The sequence below is a fragment of the Barbus barbus genome, assembly GCF_936440315.1.
Source record: "Barbus barbus genome assembly, chromosome: 1".
NCBI classification, from domain to species: domain Eukaryota; kingdom Metazoa; phylum Chordata; class Actinopteri; order Cypriniformes; family Cyprinidae; genus Barbus; species Barbus barbus.
Window position 1 is genome coordinate 32124032 of NC_136729.1, and position 23719 is coordinate 32147750.

The following is a 23719-nucleotide window of genomic DNA, read 5'->3' on the forward strand; positions in this document are numbered from 1 at the left end:
ATTTATTTTTTTATAAAAAGTGGGGGGGACACGTCCCTCACGTAATCTACGCCCCTGCAAATTTGGTGAATACGGTAGAATGAACTACGTTACCCATAAGCTGGAAGTCATAAATGAAGCGGCGCACCGCAGATCGATCGGTGTATGACATCAAAGTACCGCGAGAGCGAAGACTACTCCGTTTGCGTTCGCATCGCTCTCGCGATACTTTGATGTCGAACACACCCACAGCTCCGCTGCTGCTGTGTAAGCAAAACATACCTCGGATCTCAGCGGAGGCAGCAGATGCATCTTTATTGTTGTTCTTCACTGGAAAATATCACACCGATGCTCTTCAGCACAGTACAAGATCAGCAAAGAACATACACATTGAGGTTAGACACTTTTGCTTTATCACATCTTATTCGTACCGGGAGAGTTTATTAGCTAAACAAATGCAGTGTTGCTATATGAGTCATGTGACTGTTCGGGGGTTGTCATTGCGTGTTTTGTTTACCCTCCTAGAGCATATGATAGTTATGAATGAAATCAGTGTTGCCTAGTAGTGTTTGATCATGACTGTCAGTTGCCTATTAGGCTAATGGCTTGATTGAATCTTGAGTTAATTCATTGTTAGTGAGCATGATAGTTAGGATAATCCCATTAAGTTACATTGTGGTAATGTGACTGCTGTAATACTGACAAACTTCTACCACTATCTTCTGTGCGTCCTAGGTCATTTAAGATAGAGATTAAAAGAAATATTCAATACTCAATACACTATTGACCAGGTTTTATTCGAGCTGTCCTAAGGATAAGGTTCAGACAATGCTGCATTTTTTCTCCTGTGACAGCATATTTCATTTCCTCATCACTTGTCTGAAATTTCTGCTTACTGATCATCTGAGAAATACAACGTGTCCCGTGACTCCCAGACATGTCCTAAAGTGCAAACCACACTGGTTGTCATTTTATGATGCTGATCAACCGTTTTAGTAAGTTTGTGAAAACATCTTTCAGACAAGTCAGTAGCAAATACATTACTCTTCAAAAATAGTTTTGAAAAAAAATAATACTTTTAACCAACAAGGATGCATTAAATCGAAAGTTACATTAAAGACATTCTAATTTTTTAAAAAAGCTGTCCTTTACACATTTATGATCATCAGAAGATCCTAAAAACATGTATCATGGTTTCCATAAAAATATACAGCACAACTCTTTTCAACAGTCATAATATTTTGAATTTGAACACTGAATTTATTATTTGAGCACCAAATCGGCATATTAGAATGATTTCTGAAGGACGATGTGACACTGAAGACTTTTGAAATATGTGACCCTGGACCAAAAAAACAGTCTTAAGTTGCTGGGGTATATTTGTAACAATTGCCAAAAATACACTGCATGGGTCAAAATGATCGATTTTTCTTTTATGCCAAAAATCATTAGGACATTAAGTAAATATCATGTTCCATTAAGATATTTAGTAAATTTCTTACCGTAAATATATCAAAACTTCATTTTTTATAAGTAATATGCATTGCTAAGAACTTAATTTGGACAACTTTTAAGTCAATTTTCTCAATATTTAGATTTTTTTACACCCTCAGATTCCAGATATTCAAATAGTTGTATCTCTATCCAAATAGTGTCCTATCCCAACAAACCATACACCAATGGAAAGCTTATTTATTCAGCTTTCAGATGATGTATAAATCTCAATTTTGAAAAATTTACACGTAAGACTGGTTTTGTGGTCCAGGGTTATATTATATATTAAAAAAGAAAGCGCAGTTATTTTAAATTGTAATAATAATTCTGTTTGATCAGCTGAGTAATACAGTCATGTCCTGTGAATTCAAATTTGTCATATTTCATTTTGTGATGCTGATAAACCCTGTCAATTTGTTAAAAACTGACATGTGATATTTTTCCCCCTCTTTTTTCACAGGTGACACTGCAACAGCCTCTCTGTAACTGTGGACCGTGTGGATGTGTGTTAGCCCAGGTGTGTGCTTGCACCTTTGCCCTCTCAATGGCGGCAGGCAGCTCTGACTGACAGCACAAGCGTGTTTGCCTCTACTTTTACCCTGTGGTGTCCTTGTAAGTTTATCTGAGAGTGTGTGAGAAAAGCAAGCGTCATGTCGAGGGCAGACAAGGCAATTAACAGTGAAGCGGGTGACTGGGGCTACAGTGAGGATGCTGGAGAAAGAGCATGGCTCCTGCAGAGCCCCAGTGTGGACTCCATCCAACCACCTAATCAATCAGACGACAGAAGGGGAGGGATGTCATTACTTGGGGCTGTGTTTATTGTGGTGAATGCTGCTCTGGGAGCCGGACTTCTCAATTTTCCTGCTGCTTTCAACATGGCTGGAGGCGTCACAGCTGGAGTGACCGTTCAAATGGTGAGATGCACTTACAAACTATTGTAAACAAAACCATACAGTGCTCACTTGAAGTAGAGGTCTCTGTTCTTTGAAGTTAAATTCCAAATGAGCCTTATTCAACTTTAACCTTTCACAGTGTATGATGGCCTTTATAATCACTGGGCTGGTGATCTTGGCTTATTGTTCTCAGGTAAGCAAATATTCCTTCTTAATACCTCTTTCAAAGGTTAAAACTTTTTTTTTAATTCAGCAAAGCATGGAAGCATTTAATTGTTAAATTGTCGTAGTAAAGACTTTTAATGTTGCTACAAAGGATTTCAATTTTAAATAAATGGTGTTCCGTTGTATTTTCTATTCATCAAAGAATCCTGAAAAACTAAATCTCAGTTTCAAACAAAAATATTAACCAGCACAAATATTTTAAGATGTATGATAACAATGAAAAATATATATGTAATAATATATAATAAATTACAGTTTAAAATGTTATGATAGAAAACCGATATTTTGAATAATAATAATATTTCACAAAATTAAAGGTTTTATTGTATTTTTGATTAAATATATGCAGCCTTAGTAAGCATGAGACTTTTTTAAAAACGTAAAACAAATTATACTGACCCCAAACTTTTGAACAGTAGTGTATTTCTTTAAAGAGGCACAATGTATTAAATCACTATTTACAAAAATCTTGAGATTAATCATCATATAAGTAACTTTTTTATGTACAGCTCTGGCTTCTTTAAAAAAAATCACTGAATATTGACTTTTGACAATAGTTGACCTCAGAATTACAAAGGCTGAAATCCACTGCTTTAAACTCCACATTTTTGTAGGTGAGCAATGAAACAACATATCAGGAGGTGATTCGTGCCGTGTGTGGGAAGGTTCTTGGTGTCGTATGTGAGCTGGCCATTGCTGTTTACACATTTGGCACCTGCATAGCCTTCCTTATTATTATTGGCGATCAGTTAGACAAGCGTAAGTATACACTCACTTATATATAGACTTGTCAAAATAGTCTAGAGAGTAGTCTAATATCCTGTCATTCTTCCTACAGTAATTGGGGCAATAAATCCTGAGTCAGAGAAAATGATTAGTTCGCACTGGTACACAGATCGCAAGTTCACCATCACTTTGACCTCAGTGCTGATCATACTTCCTCTGTCCATACCCAAAGAGATTGGCTTCCAGAAGTATGCCAGGTAGAAACCAGGACTTGTTTTTTTATTGATTAAGTTATTGATTTATGCAGTGCAGTGTTATGTCACAGCTGTGATTAGTGCAAATGCTTTTGCTTAAATTGCACTTTTGATTATCCAAGATGTTTCTGAGTATTTGCTGGTTAAATAATTCGTGCACATTTGTACTGATTAATCTGTAGCACCCTGAGTGTTATCGGCACCTGGTATGTGACAATCATAATCATCGTCAAATACATCTGGCCCGACAAAGACGTTTCTCCAGGAATCATCCCAGTCAGGTCAGCAGTACACTTTAAATAGTTATTTGAGTTACATGTTACAGAAGAGATTGTGATCACTACTGTAATGTGATGTTTGTTGTCTTTCAGCCCTGCATCCTGGACCGATGTGTTCAATGCCATGCCCACAATCTGCTTTGGTTTCCAGGTGTGTGAACTTTACAATTCAAAATTTGGGGGTTGGTGAGATTTTGTTTTTAAATGTCTTATTAAAAAATGTCTTTTTTAAGTCTCTTATGCTCACCAAGGCTTCATTTATTTGTTCAAAAATACAGTAAGAACAAATATAATTAAATATTTTTGCAATATGAAAACAATCATTTTGTACTCTCATATATTTTAAAATATAATTTATTCCTTTAATGGCAAAGCTGAATTTTCAGCAGCCATTACTCTGGTCTTCAGTGTCACATGATCCTCCAGAAATCATTCTATTAAGAAATAACAATTTTTATTCTTATAAATGTTGAATTAGCTTTTTTTTTGTCAGGATTCTTTCATGATTGTAAAGTTCAAAAGAACAGCATTCATGTGAAATAGAAATCTTTTGTAACCTTATGTCTGTAACGTCTCATTTGATCAATTTGATGCATCATTGCTGTATGAAAGTATTCATAAAAGTAGCATATCTTTCTCAGCCAATGACATGTCTGAATTCACTACGTGCGATTTTATCATTTTCCTCACTTTCATTTTCCCAGTGTCATGTCAGCAGCGTTCCTGTTTTCAACAGCATGAAGAAGCCAGAAATCCGGCCTTGGTGGGCAGTTGTTACAATCAGCATGATCATCTGCCTCTTTGTGTATACAGGCACAGGTGTGTGTTTCAATTTGCTGAAATATTCTAATGATAAAGCAGGCAGGCCAAAGATCATGCTAATATGAACGGGTTGTGTAACGTTTGGGCTTGTTTTTTTTCTCCGCAGGTGTCTGTGGCTTCCTGTCATTTGGCTCAAGCGTAAGCCAGGATGTTTTGATGTCGTATCCATCTGATGACATTGCGGTGGCCATTGCCCGAGCCTTCATCATCATCTGTGTTGTTACCTCATATCCAATCCTGCACTTCTGTGGAAGGTAACAGGCTTTTGTGGTCAATAGGTGTGTGTCTATGAAAGATACATATTTATAGTCAAATCTAACGAAAACGTGTATTTGTTTGTGCTTTAGGGCAGTGCTGGAAGGTTTGTGGTTGCGTTTTAAAGGAGAGGAGGTGGAGACAGATGTGGCCAGGGAACGGAGACGGAGAATACTGCAGACACTCGTCTGGTTTTGTCTCACATTAATTCTTGCTCTCTTCATTCCTGATATCGGACGAGTCATTTCACTAATTGGTGGTTTGGCTGCATGCTTCATTTTTGTTTTTCCAGGTATTACAGTTAAATTGTTCTTAGACTTTACTTTTTGCTTATCACATCAGCGTTTTTACGAACAGTGAATACATTTATTCTCCTGTTTGTCTATAGGGTTGTGCTTGATTCAGGCAAAGCTTTCTGAGCATGATGTCAGATCAGCCAGGTAAACTCATGTATTACTTATTAAATGGAAAGTTCACCCAAAAATAATCATTAATGAATCACGCTCATGTCATCTGTTCATGTCCAAAATGCAAAGGAAAAAATTAATGAAACTTGAGAGATTTCTGTCTTTAAGACCATTTCACCAAATGATGCTTCAAAAAGACGTTAAAAAAAAGGAATTCACTTTAATAAAGCAACTCTTCTGAAGAGACACCATCTTTTTTTATAATAAACAGAATTAATTTAGGCTTATAAACATCTATACATATAAACATTGAACAATGCATCAAAAATATTGGTCGAAAGATTGACGTTTGAGCTTCTGCTGTATGTTTTTTGATCAATAGTAATAAGTGAACAAATTGTTTTTTTTTATTCTGTTTATTATATATAGCAGTCACGTCTCTTCAGTAGCCTTGGATTAAACTGATTGATTCACATGGATTTCATTTACATTACCTTTTTGAAATGTCAGTTTCGGTGGAATGGCCTTTCAGTGGAGGGACAGAAATCTCTCAGGTTTCATTAAAAATACCTTCATTTGTGTTTCGAGGATGAAAGAAAGTCTTGTGGGTTTGGAATGATGTGAAGGTGAGTAAATGATGGCAAAATTGTCATTTTTGGGTGAACTATCTCTGCAGCAATGCCTAAAGTCTTGTGTATTCAAAGATAAAACTGATAACCTATTTATTTCTCTATAGTTGGAAGGGAATGGTGGCCTATGGGGTTGTTATGGTTACGATTGGTGCTTTCATCTTTGGCCAGACGACCACAAATGCCATCTACCAAGATATCATCAATCATCCCAGCAGCCCATAGGCAGGTTGTTGTGACCTCATGAATATTAGGCTATGAACCAATAAAGACCAATTAAAAACAAGGGAATGAAGCCTGTCCAAATCATGTCTACCACTGACCTCTATCACGTCTTCAGGAGACTGTTAGAATTTCTCATATTGTAAAGCACAGCAGTGCCACAGAAGTCTGTACCTCTTGATGTAGTGGATCATCCACCTGCATGCAGCATCAAACTCTCTGCTCTGGCTGTTTGTGAATGGAGGTCCCCTGTGAAGGCCACTAAACTTCACTATTTTCTGAATGGATGTGGACATTGTTTAAGTCCTCCAATGTTAGATCTTCCAATATAGGCTAATGTAATTTTGTATTTTGTCCATTCTCTTTTTTTTTTTTTTTTTTTTGATATTTTTTTAAGAAACTGATTTTACGAAGGCCTTATATACTTGACATTGCAAATGTGGCCAGTGTTCGTAATGTTTACCTTTAGAATCTTTTTTCTTGATGACTTGCACTGCCATGCAACATGTAATTCTACAGTTCCATAAGATCTGAGAAGACTAATTTTGTGTGTCTGTATGTATATACCACTTTAGACCAGAAGTGACAATTATTTAAACTGTATTTCTGAAAATACTTGATGAATGGTTTTTATTTTCATTTAATGCATTGTTGTTTTAGCCACATCTTCTGAATGTGTTTTTCAAAAAATGATTTTGTGTTTTAGTTTTCGGGGAGAAATTATGGTACTGAAGTGTGAGAAGGAGAATGTATAGCTTCCATTAAACCATTCTCCTAACAGTTTCATTGTGCAAGTCACAATCGTGTGCTGGTGACCCTTTTGTACCACATGCTCCAATTCTCAATAATGCCTTCATATGAAAATTCCTCATGGATTTAATCAGTAACACTAGATGCATGTTTGCTTTTCCACAATCATGTATTATTGTATGTTTTACTGTTTCAGTGCAATCACTAAAGGGATGCTCCACGATAAATCAGCAAACTGCTTTTGTGCTTCATTTTTTTTTTTTGTTCTACTGCAAGATGCATTAAACTCTCATGCATGCAGCTTGAAAGTACAAAAAAATATTTAAATACACAGAAAAAGGAAATGGTTAAAGTAGTAACATTAAGTACACCTAAAGACACATGCATGCCATTTGGGTCAGGGGCATGATGGGGTTTTCCAAATATCTTCTGCAGCACTTCTTGAGGATGAATTAGGTTTATTGTGTTTTACGGATGACTTTATTATGAACAGAATTCATCCAACTACCAATCTGTAAAAATGTCCATGTCTGAAAGACTTTTTTGGTTGAAGTATCCTATCCATTCATGCTTGATCATTTTGGATGTCTGAATTATAAATATTGTTCATCTTGTTCAACTATGCAATATTATATTGAAAAAGCAATTTAACATTGCTGTTGACAAAAATTGTACTTCACTTTATTAACAGATGATTTCTTTGGGGATGCATTTGGAATTTGAAAGGAGGGTCTATGAAAAAAAACATGTCTTAGGTTAGTAACATATTTCAGGTTTTTGCAATAACATCTGGAATTAAAGTACTGTTTTAAGCTACATCAATATTATTCTATAACAATTCTTTAAAATGTAGCAAAAATGTTCTGAAAATGTGTTTACACCTGTAAGACATGTTTATTTTTCAGCATAAACCTTTTTAAAATCTCTGTTTTTGTTAATGAGGGTTAGATATTGCAGTCTGTCTGCTCTTTCGAGCATTTGTTAAATAAAAAATTGTTATTTTAAAAAACAATTATTTTTCATACATAGGCCTACATTGCATAAAATTGCTCTTCTGTATTTTTTCTACCTATCTGATCCAGCAAAGTCATTTGAATGAATCTGCTATGTTATTTGCTATGATGATCCTTTATCTTATAATAATAATCTGATCTGAAGGAAAAGCAGAACAAGAAGGTGACAGTTTACACACATTTACACCATAGACCAGGGATGGGTATCTTTGGTCCTGGAGGGCCGGTGTCCTGCAGAGTTTAGCTCCAACCCTAATCAAACGAAGTAGACTGTACAGGTCTGGTTATTTGGGCGGAGTCTAGTTTGTCAGCATCACCTGACGACTGTTAAAGTCATATGACAGTCAGAGGAAGGGAAACGCAAACCGCAGGGTCTTCAAATCTCGGGTACAGGTCCGTGTCCAGCAGGCTGTGTGAAATGTTTTCTCTGCGTGTTTTCTTCTGTCTTCTGTCCGTGTCTGTGCATGTCGCGAGCGGCATGTATGATCCAGATGAGGTGCTGGATCTGCCGGGCATGTCTTTCAAACCCAATTACCGCCAGTGGTCAGGATATCTAAAGGCCAGCTCTGGCAAGTTTTTGCATTATTGGTGAGTTTTATTAGCATGAGAATATGCAGCATGTTTTGTTTGTGAGGATAACGTCACTATTTTTAGGCCAATGGCGTTTCCGCATTCACGCCGAATGAAAAACTAAGTCTTTTTAAATGCATTTTAATCTTTGTTTTTAATATTTAGGTTTTTTTTCATATTTTGTTTTAGATGTTTTTAGAATTTTGGCGATGTCATAGTGCTTTGAGGTACTACTGTGATGACACTGTAGTGTATATTACAATATTCATATACCATGGTGTGGTTCCTGTCTAGAAAAGCATTGTATTACATTTCACGTGTTTTATTTATATATATATATATATAATGTATATGTACTGAATTGTTATTGAGTATTAGCAGTATTGTGTAAATCTACCTTCCTCCCCTTTGAATGTACTATAGTTTGAGTCTCTTCAGTAACACATTATTATCATTGTTTTGTGTATTCATTATTGCATTAAAGAGAGTGTGTGTGTGTTATAGGTTTGTGACGTCTCAGAGGGACCCGCTCAAGGATCCAGTCGTGCTGTGGCTGAACGGAGGGCCAGGCTGCAGCTCTTTGGATGGGTTTCTATCAGAGAATGGCCCCTTTCATGTATGTTGATACGTGTCTTTTTTTTAAAGGAATAACTATTTACAATGCATTGCTCATAAAATGGTTTAATCTTAAAGAGCCAAGAACAAAAGAGATTAGAGAGTGAAAAACATTCATGTCATTTCAGTCATTGAAATTCTCTTTTCTGTAGCACAAAACCATAAATATCTCAATAAACATTGTGTTTGTTCTGTGTGTTCTTAGGTTAATGATAATGGAGCCACACTTTATGAGAACGAATTCAGCTGGAATAAAATTGCCAATGTTCTTTATCTTGAGTCGCCTGCTGGAGTGGGTTATTCCTACTCGGATGACCAAAAATATCAAACAGATGATGATGAGGTAAGTGTCTAAACATCCATAGCCTATAAAGACAGACTTTTTAAAGCCTTAATGTTTATTTTTCTTTAGGTGGCAAATAACAACTACTTGGCTTTGCAAAGTTTTTTCATCAAGTTCCCAAATTTCACCCAGAATGAGTTTTTCATTTTTGGTGAGAGTTATGGAGGCATCTACGCACCAACACTGAGTCTGAGAGTTGCCACTGGAGGTCAGCTTAAAGTGAACTTTAAAGTAGGTTTATTATGCTTATTTCATTTTTAAAATGACATTTATTAAAATGTAGTGTATAAATGTAACTTATGTTGTGCACTTGTTTACTAATATTTGGAGATCTATTTTTATCATTTGGTTTCTTTTGCAGGGCTTTGCTGTGGGAAATGGCCTTAGTAGCTTTGCACTAAATGACCAATCACTAATCTACTTTGGCAACTATCATGGCCTGTTTGGAGAACAGTAAGCTCATGTTTAATGCAATACTGAATGCATATTTTGATAAAGGTTTTTTTGTTTTTAAACACTATTTTGCTTGTAGGCTGTGGAAGGATCTGAATGACAACTGCTGTCAAAATGGAGTCTGTAATTTCTACAACAATTCTAAAGAGTCCTGCTCGGATGTGGTAACGTGAATGCATCCACACATGCTCACAACTCTTGTACAGCCTTGCCATTATTTAAGGTGATAAGTCTTCTGTCTATTGCAGGTGTCACATGCATTTAATATAGTCTATAGCTCTGGGTTGAATACATACGCGCTTTATCTTGACTGTGCTGGTGGCGTCACATCTCAGAGAGCCATGATGCATCTTTTCAGAAACTTCAGGAAGCATTGGGAAGCTCATATGGTGAATCTTGTTCGATCTAACCATGCAGCCTTCCAATCCACTTTAACTTGATAGAACAAAAGGGAAATGTACTTTCTTTTGATTGTTCAGTTAGTAGAAAGTACTCCAAATGTTCAAGGAGTGCCTCCGTGCATCAACAGTACTGCTCAGATGAACTGGCTTAACCGAGGAGATGTGAGGAAGGCGCTGCACATTCCTGATGTACTTCCACCATGGGACATCTGCAGGTAAACGGACACCTGTCCTCCCTTACGGTTGCAGTGTGTGTGCGCATGCATGAACGCATGTGTGCAGCTCTTCCTGAATTCTTCCGTTTTATGCAGCGACACTGTGGGAAGCCAGTATCACACCATTTATGAAACTGTGAAGGACGTCTATGAGAAGCTGCTGGCTTTGGGTCTGAGAGCTTTGGTCTATAATGGAGACACTGATATGGCTTGTAACTTCCTTGGGGACCAGTGGTTTGTTGAGCAGCTTGGACAGAAGGTAAAATCTACTGTATGTTCTGTGAGATGTGATGTTCTGTACAATCTGTAGCACCTTCTAAGTTTAATGTTGGGTTTTTCTTCAAGGCAAGCACACAATACCATCCCTGGATTTATGATAAACAGATTGCTGGATTCTACCAACAATTTGGTAACATCACTTTCCTCACAGTCAAGGCAAGTTTTAGGCATCCATGTAGCCTCCCTCCTCCTAGGTGTAGTTATACTTTTCTTAATTGCAGCTTCCATAAGATCCATTGTGCAGCTGCTGTTTGTGAACACTTACATGTACTAAATAATGAGATACATCTCTGCTCTTCCAGGGTGCAGGTCACATGGTTCCTCAGTGGGCTCCTGGTCCATCTCTCCAGATGCTACAGAGTTTCCTGTCCAATAAGCCGTACTGAACTTGACTATGCCCTGTCTTAAATCAACAAATCAAATTTTTTTTTTAGAAGTGGTCTGGAATGGATTTTAAGAGTCATTTTAAGGAAACTGATGAAATGTGAACATGAAGTTGCACATTAATTTTCTCAGGGACTTTTGGTGTTTGAATCGCTTTAAATCAGTTTTTACTTGAACACTAGGGGTAGTTTTCATAGTTATGTTGATTATAACAAAATCACATAATCCCAACTATAGATACACTTAACCGTATTAGAGGATATCACATGGTTTTTAAATACTTATGTCCTTAAAGCATGGTTTGCTGTTATGGGATCTGTTAATTGAATAAGAGGTGAGATGCTCTTTTTTTAAGTAGGCTACTGAAGACAAATATATTTATACTCTTCATTTTGTTCCTACCCTTAATACACTCAATAACACTGCTACAAAGTTATACTTTTCTTAATTATCTTGGTCTATGGTTATAAATGTTTTCCAATCCTATCTGATTGTCAAATTCTCCAAGAAGGATTATATGGATGAGCTTGTAACACTCCATTTGATCAAAGATACTCCTTCAGGTGTGGAAATTTAAACCAAGAAAACTATCATTTTAAATTATTAACATGGAATCAATATAAACAAAGAAATAAAAGGCTGTTTTGAGAGTACTTAGACTGTGTATATATCTTCATTCATTAAGCTTATGATTTGATATAACCACAATAGCATCTACAAGTATTGACATGAGAAATGAAAACGAACTGATTTGAGTCTGTTGTGTGTAAAACCTAAATGAGGATAAGGACATGCAGTAAAATGTGTGGTAGAGTATAAATAAGAGAGGAAATAGAAATGATAGAGATCAAAGGTGATGGACAGTTCAATGGCAGTAACGTGTTATCAGTTTAAGATGTACAGTAGGTGGCGGTATATGACATTTTCGCTTGGTCGTATCTACCAGAGGAAGAAGAAAAGGCATAAAGTCAGCATTCGCTCGAGCGCCTGGCTACACACGTGCAGAAATAGCGAAGGACGAGGGCAATTATTAGGTAACGCAAACTTTTGGACTGCATGTTTTTACTGATCTCTATAGATAGTGTATCGAGTGTTTTAAAAAAAGTTAGTTCTTGTGTTGAACTGCACCGTGTTTAAATTTCCGTGTCTTTGTGACTCTGGGAGCTACGCCGCGGTGCAACAGTATCTCTCTTTCTCTATCGTTTGGGCTTTATCTTACTGCTGGTTCTGCCCTCGTGAAAGGAGAAACAAGATCTCGTCTGTTCTTAATATGAGCTTGATATGGAAGCTTCTATGTTGCTCAGATTTCAAAACTTTCACTGTTTCTTTGTTTAACAGCAGCTGGAGGAACACACGAACGTAAAAGAAGAGGAATCGTGCCTTTGGATGTTAATTCAGAGCCAGTACAATCAGTTCTTTTTTAGTCGAACCATACATATTCCGTATGCTGAGCTTTCTAGTAACTTGCAATATTAAGTGGTGTTAACTTTTTTGTGTTTTTTTTTATTTTTTATATGAAAATGATTGTTTAAAACACTACCGGTGGAAGTCTCATGATTGCATAATAGTTCTGCTGAACAGTTGTAAATAATTGTTAAAATATGCTAAATGCAATAAAGCTTTCAATTGCTGTGACCAAAGTTTCACCATTAACATGAATATAAAGAGACGGGCTAGTTGGCACAAGAGCTACAATCTCAGTAACTAAATTTCCTGCCAGTGATTTTGTATTTTGGTTGCAACTACAGTTCAGTTAAAATTTGTTTATTTTGCTGTAGATGTTGAGTAAATAAGCAAACCCAATAAAACCCCACGGAGTTTAACATATCAGGACAGCGGTTTGGCTGTGTATGTTTTCACATGTAGGTTGTAATTTCATACAACTTAAATTACTTGCATATTTAATGTCTTGTGCGTCATAAATTGTTTCACTTTTGCAGAAAAGCTAACAATAGAATCTGTTTAATAGCAGATGCCATTGTCATAGTTTACCCTGTGTGAGATATAGTGTGACAAAACCCACTATTGGGTTATATTGTCACTGAAGGGCAATATTTGTTCAGTAAACAGATTTACTAGCCTGCCCTGGTGTACGCAGTTGTACAGTCAGACGGTAAGGTTTCACTGACTGTGTCCCACCAAATATAAATTTGAAGTCTGGTTCTCCTGCATCCTCTGGCCTGACCAGGCGAAATCGCCGCAGCACCGTGACCAGGATGAGGAAGAGCTCCATGTGAGCTAGATTTTCTCCTAAACGCACGAGCTCCTAGAAAATAAAGTGAATGGACATTATACAAACACACCATTTGTTCTCATTCTTCCACACAGATCCGCTTACTATTGATTTTTTTATGTATTGTTATAGTGATACTGTCTCTGTGTGTGAAATTAAACAGCTCAGGGACTGCCACTAGGCTAAATGAATAGCTATTGATAAATATCCACTGTGTTTGATCATTTAAAGGCCTCAACACACTGTTTAATAAAACATATGTAGAACATACCTGCAGAGAAAGGCATGACTGCATCTGGCTTCACAAATTCCCCCTTATCATTCAAGAAGTTTTGAGGGTTGAATTCATGGGGAAACTTCCACTGACTTTCCTCTCTGAGAGCGGATGACAGATAGAGGATGATAATTGTCTCCTGGAAGAACAAATAAAAAATGATACAATGCTTCTCAACTTTGTTTGGAAGAATAAAACTCATTTTATTAGAAAATCTGTATTTATGAACACCATTGAGAAAGGGGGTTTAAACGTTCTTGATTTCACCACTTTAAACAACACCTTTAAAATAAATTGGATAAAAAACTGTATCAATAAGCCCTAATCTATATGGAATCTGATCCCTAATGTTGTTTTTTCCAAACCAGGTGGTTTAAGTTTCTTATTAATCTGTAACTATAACATCATGAAAATCCCTGTCAAATTATCTCATTTTCATAGGCAGATGTTATTAGCTTGGTCCTTCATTTTTAAACACAATTTTACACCTCACTCGTATCTAATCTGGAATAACAAGAATCTACTGTATAAAAACAAATCTCTCTTTTTTTTTTTAATTAGTTTAAAAATTTTATTATTTTTGTGTCAACATTTCAATCAAAATGGTTCAATCTGTAATTACTCTGAATTGTTAGCTAAGCATGGAATTGCTGTTCGTCTGAAAGAGTTTGTAATTGTTGCTGATGCAGTGCCACATGAGTTCTCATGCTTTTTAGAGCTCTTTCTTTTCCAATCTCATGTCACTCAGTGGATCTTTGTAAAACATTTGTTGGAAAACAGTGCCTTTCATCATCCAAGTCAAAAAACAATAAGAAAATTAGTTTTGCTTCAGATGGAGTCTGTTTCTGTGCCTTATGTAATCTCTTATTGGAACGGTTTAGTAAGTGATATTCCCTGGAAGAAAGTTTGGTCATTACCTCACAAATATTTAATTACTAACAAAATGAGAGAAATTGCATTTAAGTTGATTCATAGAATTTACCCGGATAAGTGCTCTCTTAAAAGACTTAAGAATGATATTCATACCACCTGTTCTTTCTGTTTAGAAAACAATGAAACTTCTTTACATTTATTCTGGAATTGCTCTTGCTATCATTTTGGTGTGATAATTTTGAGTTTACTTATAGCAATGTCATTTTTGGCTTTCATGAATGTGAAAAAAGGTGATAGCCTACTTATTTCATAAACCTTATTTTCTTGTTAGCTAAATATCATATTCATAAATGTAAATTTTCTAAATGCACACCTCTTTTTGTAAGATTCAGTCTTGAATTGAAATTGTATTTTAAATCCATTGAATTCTCTACGAACTTGAAAGCAATAAGAGCAGTGGCTTTGTTGAAGGACTTCACACTTCCTCTGGACTGAAAAACTGAATGTCCCTGGACTGTTGTTGTGATTTGACGATGAGTATTGTTATTGTTTTTTTTCATGAATTCAATAAATAAATAATAAATAGAAACAGTCAGCGCTCTGAGACGTGCACTCAGGACTGCGCATGCGCACTGATCTAGCCTGAGAAATAAGCTTTTTATAACGCTATTTGAGCAAAAGAAACAACACTCATGACACAGTTGTTGTCCGATTTCATTGGTGATTACAAATATGAAATTGAATCTTAAGCTTAGTGAACAGTTTTGGAGAATTTGATTTTTCCCCATTCAAAGAGATAGGAGCTGCACTTGGATGCCCGAGAGGCGTTTCAAAGATGGCCGCTGAGTGACAGGACTTGTCATAAAGAGGCTTTGCTAGTAACATAGGCCTATCTTAATTATTATCTGTTTAGTAACCATGGTAATTTTAGTCAGAAGTCATTGTTTACAAATAAACTCTTGACAGAACCTCCAGGTTCTTCAGGCTGAATAACGCTTCATAATTTCCTTGTGGATTGGCAGGCCGCGGATCAGCACTAAATTGGGATTTTATACGCAAATGATGATAACTTACTGTATTTTAGAAATACAAACACGAACATAAGTGGCTGATTTTACATTTTAAGGCCAATTCACACCACACAGACAAACGCCAGCAAACGCCAACAAACAAGTTGGCCGTTGGATTTAGAATATGATGAAAAATAACGGTCATGTTCACACTGCACCAAAAGACACCGACCAACTCTCATTGACTGGGGAGAAAATGGATGATCGTATATCTATAAGCATGTTCAGCCGGGTGAAAACAAACTCCAACCAACGCCAACACGGGTAACACACTGATCCAACAAACTCCAACAGACTAGTTTGTTGGCGTTTGTCTGTGCGGTGTGAATTAAACCACAACCGTTTTTTGTTGTTGTTTAACCCTTATGAGTTCTTCTGAGTCTTTTTGACCCGCAAATGATGTTTGCTGAATTTAAAAAAAACATATTCTCTTTGTCCAAATGGCATGAGACTTTGTATAGTGGTCAACACTGTCTAGATCTACAAATTAAAAAAATAATAATTGGAATGATATCTTGATTTTATGTTAGTGTGAAAAGAAAAAAAAGTCACACTTATGGTCTGAGACCCCGCACAGAAAATGGACAAAATTCATCCTCAAAATCAGAAACAACTCTTGGCACACTTCCAACAATGCAAAAAACATCCACAATGCAAAATGATCATGCACACACACAGGGGAATAAATTTGTGAGACTAAAAAAAATGCTCTCTTATAATTTGTCAAATAAAATAATCCAAAATGCAGAACCACTACAAAAATAAATTGGTGACACTGACACATCGACAGTTCGCGCGCGCGCACACGCACACACACACACACACACACACACACACACACACACACACCTGGTTCTTACACCGGTGCTACAATTATACTTTGCCACCGTGCCACCCAGTGGCCAAGTAAAACTTTACAATGAATGGCTCCAACAACAAAAAGAAAGAAAAAGGGTATACAGAGAAAGAAAAGAAAAAAAATTCAAGTAAAAAAAATAAGATGTTTGCCAGGGAAAAAATAAAAACATTGAATTAACCAAATTAAACTGACATAGTGCTTCATAGGTATTTTTAGCTTTTCTGTTTCTAATATTGTGCAAAGTATTGTTATCATATTGTTTAATTTCTTTAATAAAATGTTCACAATTTGGCTTAGCTTTAGCCCATTTTATTTACATGAATATGATGTTGTCCAAGTAAAATAATTAGTTGAGAAAGAAAAGAAATTGTACTTTTCGAATCAATGGTATCTAGTACAAAAACAAATATGATATCATATATTACTATTTGTATTAATGTTCCAAACATCCTAGAAATGAAGTTAGAGCCATCTACCCAAAATAATCTTGAGTACACATTGAAAGAAAAGATGAGTTACAGATTCTTTAACGACACAATCCAGTTTAAACCGTTTAAATAATTCTTTAACAGGGTAAATTCTGTGAAAAGATACCTCTTTTACTTGATTACTTATGAAAAACCTATTTGTTATTGACCATACTTTCTTCCACTCAGTGTTTTCATATTTAGATTGAAAGCATGGCACAAAATTCCTCTTTAACACATTTCTATCTATTACTGCATTTATCTTTAACAATATTAATATCACCAATAAATATCATATCACAAGTCAATGGCTGTTGGTCAGCATTAATGTAATGTGCAGAATTACGTGAAACAACTTTACTTGGAATTGCATCAAAAATAACAGCATTGTCTTTTAGTTTCACAGGAATTTTTTAAGAAATTCTGAATATGACAAAAGCAAGCCATGTTCATTAAGCAACTGTCTAACGGTAAATATTCCATTGTCATACCATGACTGATAAAAGATAGATGTTTTTTAATACAATTTATCTCTATTATTCCACATAAAAATACCGATGTGGTGTGAAATTGTGTTTATAGACTAATTGCCAAGCCAGCAGTGCCTGCTTATGAAAACTCGCCAATTTAATTGGGATTTTATCAACTGAAAAATTACATTTTAAAAGAAAATTAATACCACCCAAAGAATTGAATATAAATGGATGAATATTTGCCACGCAGTATCTTTATTTTGAATGTACTCAATTATCCATTTTATTTTAAATACCTCATGGATGTCTGTCAAATCGAACACTTCAAGACCTCCAATTGCTTAACTATTATTTAAAATATCTTTTCGTAAGTATGAGCTTAAAGACTGACGTCGGATTGGTAATTGGGCATGATGTCACACGATTGGCGGTGCCGCAGAAGGTTGTCAAGCTCAGGTGATGTTTAGGTTGAATTCTGCCCGCTGATTGTCTTAGACGATGGTAGCCTTTCAGGTGGCACTCGTCCGTACGAGGGGCAGAACATGAAGGCTACCAGCAGTCTCACCTGTCTGAGACTCTGCGCACTGTCCTGGTTGTTTGCGCTGCACTTATCTGCGCGCGTGGCCGGAAACATGGCCTCTCCGTCACATTTTGGCGTCGCCAGTACAGAAGTTCGCCGAAATCGATACCCCAAACAGAGGAACTCTTATTTTAGACCTTTCCTAGAAAGCCAAACTGAAGATGAAGCTATGCGACTCATGTTAAGTCTATACAGGATAGCGGCGGATGCAGATGGACGACCAAAACAGCACAAGTTATTTGGCTCCAACACTGTAAGGCTGCTTCAAGCGTCCACCACTGAAAAGCACTTCATCCCAACCTCAAGTGGTAAGTCACTCTGTCTTCTCTCATACACAAGTACACCTAGAGCACATGATGCCTTATGTTATGTGTTACAAAGAGATGCTTAATCATTTTCTTCACGTTTAAAAGAAAAGTTCTAATGTTCCACGAAGAGCTTTTAACATGTATGGGTCTTTCTATTGTACAAATACAGTGGAAAAATCGGTTTCAGATGATTAAAATATTCTTCACACGCAGAAAAAAGGTTATTTTAAAAAGTGTTTACTTAAAGGTTCTTTTGGAAGCCCAAAATGGTTCTTTTATGGCATTGCTGTAATTAAAACTCCTATTGTAACCTTTATTTTAAGAGGTGTTGTGCAGTGCAGCCCTTACATTATTGAAATAACTACTGGAGGTGTATTTTTAAATATTTAGGCCTTTTGTCTGATTATTTCTGTTCTTTGTCTCTCTCCTATCTGTAACCGCTACTGGACTAGACCTTCAGTATACCTACACAGTGAAATATGAACTGAAAAACCTCTTGTTGGACAAATTGGTGAGGGCGTCTTTTATGCACCTAAGGTCGCCTGTGTCATCTCATCTTCCTTTTATCTGTGAGGCAAGAGTCACGTCTCTTGAAGATCTTCCTGCAGGTGACCGTGTCATTATGGGTCCTCGAAGCCTGTGGACCGAATCCAATGTCACAAGCCACGTGTCCGAGTCAAAAGATGGCCATGTATCCCTCTTTGCCCATTATCGATGCACACAACAAGAACATGCCAAGTCCACTACACATCGAAAACACTTCCCACCTCAACACCATCTTCGAGCTCCTGTTTTGCTGCTCTTCTTGGAGGAGAACAAACAGCCTGTGGAATGGGGGAAGTACTTCACGGCCCTTTCCCGCCCCAGGACCCGTCGGTCTAAGGAACCTGGGAGCATCATTTCTGATATCCCCAACTACAAGCAAGGGCCGAACAGCGTGGCCAAAAACCAGTGCAAGCTGCACTCCTACCGTGTGGCCTTCAAAGATTTGGGATGGGACCACTGGATCATTGCACCCCACAAGTACAATCCTCATTACTGTATGGGAGACTGCCCTCGTATCCTGCATTATGGCTACAATTCACCCAACCACGCGATCATGCAGACGTTCATCAGCGAGCTTGGTGTGGCAGATATCCCGTTGCCCTCTTGTGTTCCTTATAAATACAAACCTGTCAGTGTGCTGATGATGGAGAAAAACGGAAACATAGTTTATAAAGAATATGAAGATATGATTGCAGACTCCTGCACCTGCAGATGACTTTGGGCTCAGGGTCAGATAAGGACAAGAACTGAATGGTCCTAAAGGACGATGTGAATTTGTACCGGCACAGTTGGAGAAGGAATGGCTATATTGGGTTTGATTTGCCTTTTGCCATTTCTTGTGCAGTATTACCATCACTCACACCGAGAGGTTTCTGTAAGACTGGAATTGTGGAGAGTGATCAAATCAGTCTCATCTCTCGCAGTACCTGACTTTTTGGGGATGTAGGTATTAATAAGTGGATTCTGATTGTTAAATGAATGACCTTATATCATGTAATTTTTCTCTTCTATCTACTCTTTTGTCTATGTATGATCTTTATTTTCTGTGTAGTGTGTATTAATGTGACATCTTTCATAATGTATTTATGGAGGGGAATGGAAATGGAAAATTTTGGCACTTTATTTAAGACACTGTACTGAAAAGTCTGTCTAAAGAAAATAGGAAAATGGAGAAGAAAAAAAATAATGAAGCATGAAAGAGCCCTGTCTGTTGACTTATACGCTTTAATGTTGTTGTGTCTGTTGCATTTGTATTCTCTTTCTGAAAGCACAGATTTTGTCCATCTTTGACAAAGGGCACAACATTTGAATTCAAGCGGAGAAAAGGAGCAAATGCCAAATTTACCTCAAAGAAGACATCCATTAAGTATATGAAAGAGAGACTTTCATAGATGTATTTCTTAGAGGATAAATTAAAATCAATGCACTTGAATGAATATTTTAATCCCATGATGAAAGATGATGAAATAAAATAGTTATTTTGTATAAAAAAAGAAAGCAAACTTATGTATGCTTGTTGTGTGGTCATTCGTCTCTCTTTTGTTTGGTTATGTTTAGATTTGGTCAGTGGAGGGCGCTGTTCCCCATTTGTGCTTCAACTCTAGTAAATCTCAGCAGTCTGCTGAAGTGCTGGGCTGAACTGACTTCTTTTGATGTTATAGAGCTGGTGTAAATGTGGGTAAAAGTGCATTCAGAACCTTATACAAATGCTCAGTCTCTTTGCAATATCAGGACAAGATGTTGACATACTGGAAGCATGTTTTGAACATCCTTGTGTCAGTCTTAATGTTATAATGCCTATAAAATTGTGTAGTCTACCAAAAAACACATTTAAACGAATGAGGAATACTAGCAAACATTTGCTCTATGGCATTTTCGACATGGAAAATGTTTTAATTGCTGTGGATAATGTATATACACTACCTTTAAAAAGTGCTCTTTATTTTGCAGTTTGATTGGAAATTAATGTGAGATGTCAGATATCTATAGCTCCTTAAAATGGTTCAGATTTTTTTGGTTCATATATATACACACACACACACACAGAGATAGAGTGAAAGTTTGCCAATTCTTTAAAAATGAGGAAGCCACCATTCATGATGGCTCTAAATACCCCACAATGCAATGTAAAGATTCTCTAAAAGTGTATTTAAAAATGTACCTGTCGAGTGTTGTCAGGAGGAGCACATACTGTTATCGAAAAGAGGAACAAGGTGACAATTCACAGAACAGGCATAGCTTTCCCAACACAATAAAAGAACAATAAACTAAAGAAAGTTCTACAATGCTTTACTCTAGCAAACACTGATTCAGAAAAGCTAACCTGGAAGAAGGGGGTGACAACAGTGCACCACAGAACAATGAATATTGAAGAACCTGTGAGCTCAGGTAAACTGAGAAGGACATAAGAAATAAGTTCACGCAGCGTCTCAATGGCAGAACTGATCACAAACACAAAACAATAGCAGTCAGTGGCCAATTAGAATATCTCTGTCCGAACGTGCTCAAACAGATAAAGACACAGCCAAACTTCTCAAAGGCATGAAGACGTGACAGAAACATAAAAGGTTGTGGACTGTCCTCAACAATTTGAGCAGGTAAAAGTCATCAGCCAAAACCTGTTTATATGGAGCAGCTCTTACTGTAGTGTCTTACAAAACATCACTTAAATTTCCTATAAGAACAGAGAAGTCAAAAGTCTCTATGCCATTCCGTTTGTCCCCCCCAAAAAGCTGACTTCTTTGTACAGTACTGTTTTATCTCTGGTCTGTTTGTGTTTGTCTTCTTGTGTCGTCCTACCTGTTGTGCATTTAAATTAGTTTTATGCTTTATATATTACTGCTCTCAGTGAACATTCTTCAACACATTTTAACTTATATCCATGTAAACAAATAAAAAAAAATTAGTTTATAAAACTTTAGAAGCATTTTTTCTTTCTGCTCTATAAACTTGAATCTACAGACCTTAGGTTTAATCTTCGTACTTTGTCATAATATTTTTTTAGAAACAAACAGATTGTGTTTTGGCGCAAACATAAGGCATAACTTTTGGAAATAGTCTTCCATAAATGACAGAACAAGATGGCATAAACAAAGAGCATACACATTATCATTTATCTTTACAAGTGCAAAATGATTGTGGACATGGACATATGCATAGTACAAAGCAGTGTACAAATGAATCCTCTTAAGTCTAAGTCTGCGTATTATTTAACATTCTGCTTTATGTTGAGGCCAATTTAAGATTTATCTACTCCAAAAAAAAAAAAACTGTATTGGTCATTTTATGTTAATCAGAAGGTCATAGGTCAGGCTTACCTTTATATAAACTTGATGGTATGTCGAATAGAGAAGCCTATCAACAAAAGTAATCTGGCTATGATGTGATTGACCTCCAGTTATATCACTTTTTCCCTCGTTTGTCTGTCACAGAGAAGTTAGAACTGAACTACATGAGTCACAATTAAAGCTCCTTTCCTATAGATGTAAGTGCAGGTAGACTATATTCTACAAACTGGATGAATCTGCCGAGGCCCTTTTCTCCTCCTTGACAACTGATAATTGTTTCACTTCCCGGCGGGATGGTGTACTTTGTCTGCAATCTTTTGACTAAGTGCCAAAACTGACAAACATGCCAAACGGGGACAGCGATTGCTGTCCTTGAATCTGGAGCACTGAAGGAACACCCTGATGAATTGTTATCATTTAATTCATATAGAGAGATCATTAGGATAATGAATATAGGCCTACAGTAGTTCTTCCCCTGCAGCTGAACCCCTATAAAGATTTCTTATACTGATGGAAGGAATTTAGTTTCTTATCTTTTTCAAATGATAGAATGTTCCAGTATTGCTCCATCATCTGTTGTTCAGTCCAAAGAATTATCTCCAAAACACCCTCAGGGTTTGTTCATCAAATCTATGTAAAGTGAATTAATTTGCATTTTAAACTGCTAGTTCGTGTAAATCCCAAAAAAATCATTTTTTTTTTTTTCCCCCAGTGATACTAACAGTGACCTGAGAGGAGTCACGTCTGTGCAGATAGAGCTAGATACAGATTTCCTGGTAGAATTGCACAGAAAAGTTTCCTGATCATTATAAACACGTGATTGGTGGTTTTCTGTTCACCTCATTTAATGCTGATTACTCAATCCTGCTAAATGACTCAAAGGTTATTTTTTGTCAAGCTAGATTTACATTTCAAATGCTGCAACGTATATGTTTTCAGTGACCTGAATCGCACACCTTATATCACAAGTTTGACTATTCTAGTAATGTCTTAACCAGCATTTATGACTTTGTGAATTAAAAAAAAAGAGTTCAGAGATATTAATTATACACTACTGTTCAAAGTTTGGGGTCGGTAAGACTTTTTAATATTTTTGAAAATATAGGAAAAATCGTAATATTGTAAAATATGATTACAGTTTAAAATAATTGTTATCTATTTGAATATATTTAAAAATGTCATTTATTCCTGTGATGACTGAAATTTCAGCATCATTACTCCAGTCTTCAGTGTCACATGATCCTTCAGAAATCATTCCAAAATGCTTATTTGGTTCTCAAAAAACATTTCTCATTTCAGTGTTTTACTTTTATGTATTAATATGAGTATATATTTATTTATTTTATTATGCAGCATCACTACCCTTTTGTCTGTTTGTTGTTTTTCTCACCCTGTATCATAAACATAAATGTAAATAAATAATTTAAAATAAATGACAAGACAAAATAAATCATGAAATAATTTGTATTATTTGCAATGAAGAAAACAATTGTACTTCTTAATATTTTTTGTAGGATTCTTTTTCTTTTTTTTTCTAGGATT

The 23719-nt window shown here is 36.3% G+C and overlaps 3 protein-coding genes across 3 annotated transcripts; all 3 read left to right on the top strand.

Annotated features, from left to right (window-relative positions):
* The first annotated feature begins 227 nt into the window (after positions 1-227).
* LOC306849169 (sodium-coupled neutral amino acid transporter 7) lies at positions 228-7936 on the top strand. The gene is made up of 12 exons (XM_079384025.1): positions 228-374; positions 1934-2387; positions 2506-2559; positions 3206-3350; positions 3430-3574; positions 3754-3852; positions 3943-4000; positions 4554-4668; positions 4778-4925; positions 5019-5218; positions 5315-5366; positions 6070-7936. The coding sequence occupies exons 2-12, from the start codon at positions 2124-2126 to the stop codon at positions 6185-6187; spliced, it is 1398 nt and encodes a 465-aa protein (XP_079240151.1). The 5' UTR covers positions 228-374; positions 1934-2123; the 3' UTR covers positions 6188-7936.
* A 317-nt stretch (positions 7937-8253) lies between these two features.
* On the top strand, positions 8254-13502 carry LOC306864189 (lysosomal protective protein-like). The gene is made up of 12 exons (XM_079407981.1): positions 8254-8535; positions 9022-9133; positions 9338-9475; positions 9545-9706; positions 9837-9928; positions 10008-10092; positions 10177-10317; positions 10408-10544; positions 10641-10803; positions 10890-10979; positions 11126-12241; positions 12546-13502. Exons 1-11 carry the CDS (start codon positions 8285-8287, stop codon positions 11207-11209), a joined length of 1455 nt encoding a protein of 484 aa, XP_079264107.1. The 5' UTR covers positions 8254-8284; the 3' UTR covers positions 11210-12241; positions 12546-13502.
* Positions 13503-17998: 4496 nt separating this feature from the next.
* On the top strand, positions 17999-20041 carry LOC306872900 (bone morphogenetic protein 15-like; the record flags this gene model as incomplete). The annotated part of the gene is made up of 2 exons (XM_079421817.1): positions 17999-18344; positions 18797-20041. The coding sequence occupies 2 exons, from the start codon at positions 17999-18001 to the stop codon at positions 19603-19605; spliced, it is 1155 nt and encodes a 384-aa protein (XP_079277943.1). The 3' UTR covers positions 19606-20041.
* Positions 20042-23719: the final 3678 nt, after the last annotated feature.

Coding starts and splice junctions, on each gene's coding strand:
- LOC306864189 (XM_079407981.1), top strand. CDS start 8,285: ATGACAGTCAGAGGAAGGGAAACGCAAACCGCAGGGTCTTCAAATCTC. Junction 9,707..9,836: donor AGCTTAAAGTGAACTTTAAA/GTAGGTTTATTA, acceptor TTTCTTTTGCAG/GGCTTTGCTGTGGGAAATGG. Junction 10,545..10,640: donor CCACCATGGGACATCTGCAG/GTAAACGGACAC, acceptor CGTTTTATGCAG/CGACACTGTGGGAAGCCAGT.
- LOC306849169 (XM_079384025.1), top strand. CDS start 2,124: ATGTCGAGGGCAGACAAGGCAATTAACAGTGAAGCGGGTGACTGGGGC. Junction 2,388..2,505: donor CTGGAGTGACCGTTCAAATG/GTGAGATGCACT, acceptor AACCTTTCACAG/TGTATGATGGCCTTTATAAT. Junction 2,560..3,205: donor TCTTGGCTTATTGTTCTCAG/GTAAGCAAATAT, acceptor ACATTTTTGTAG/GTGAGCAATGAAACAACATA.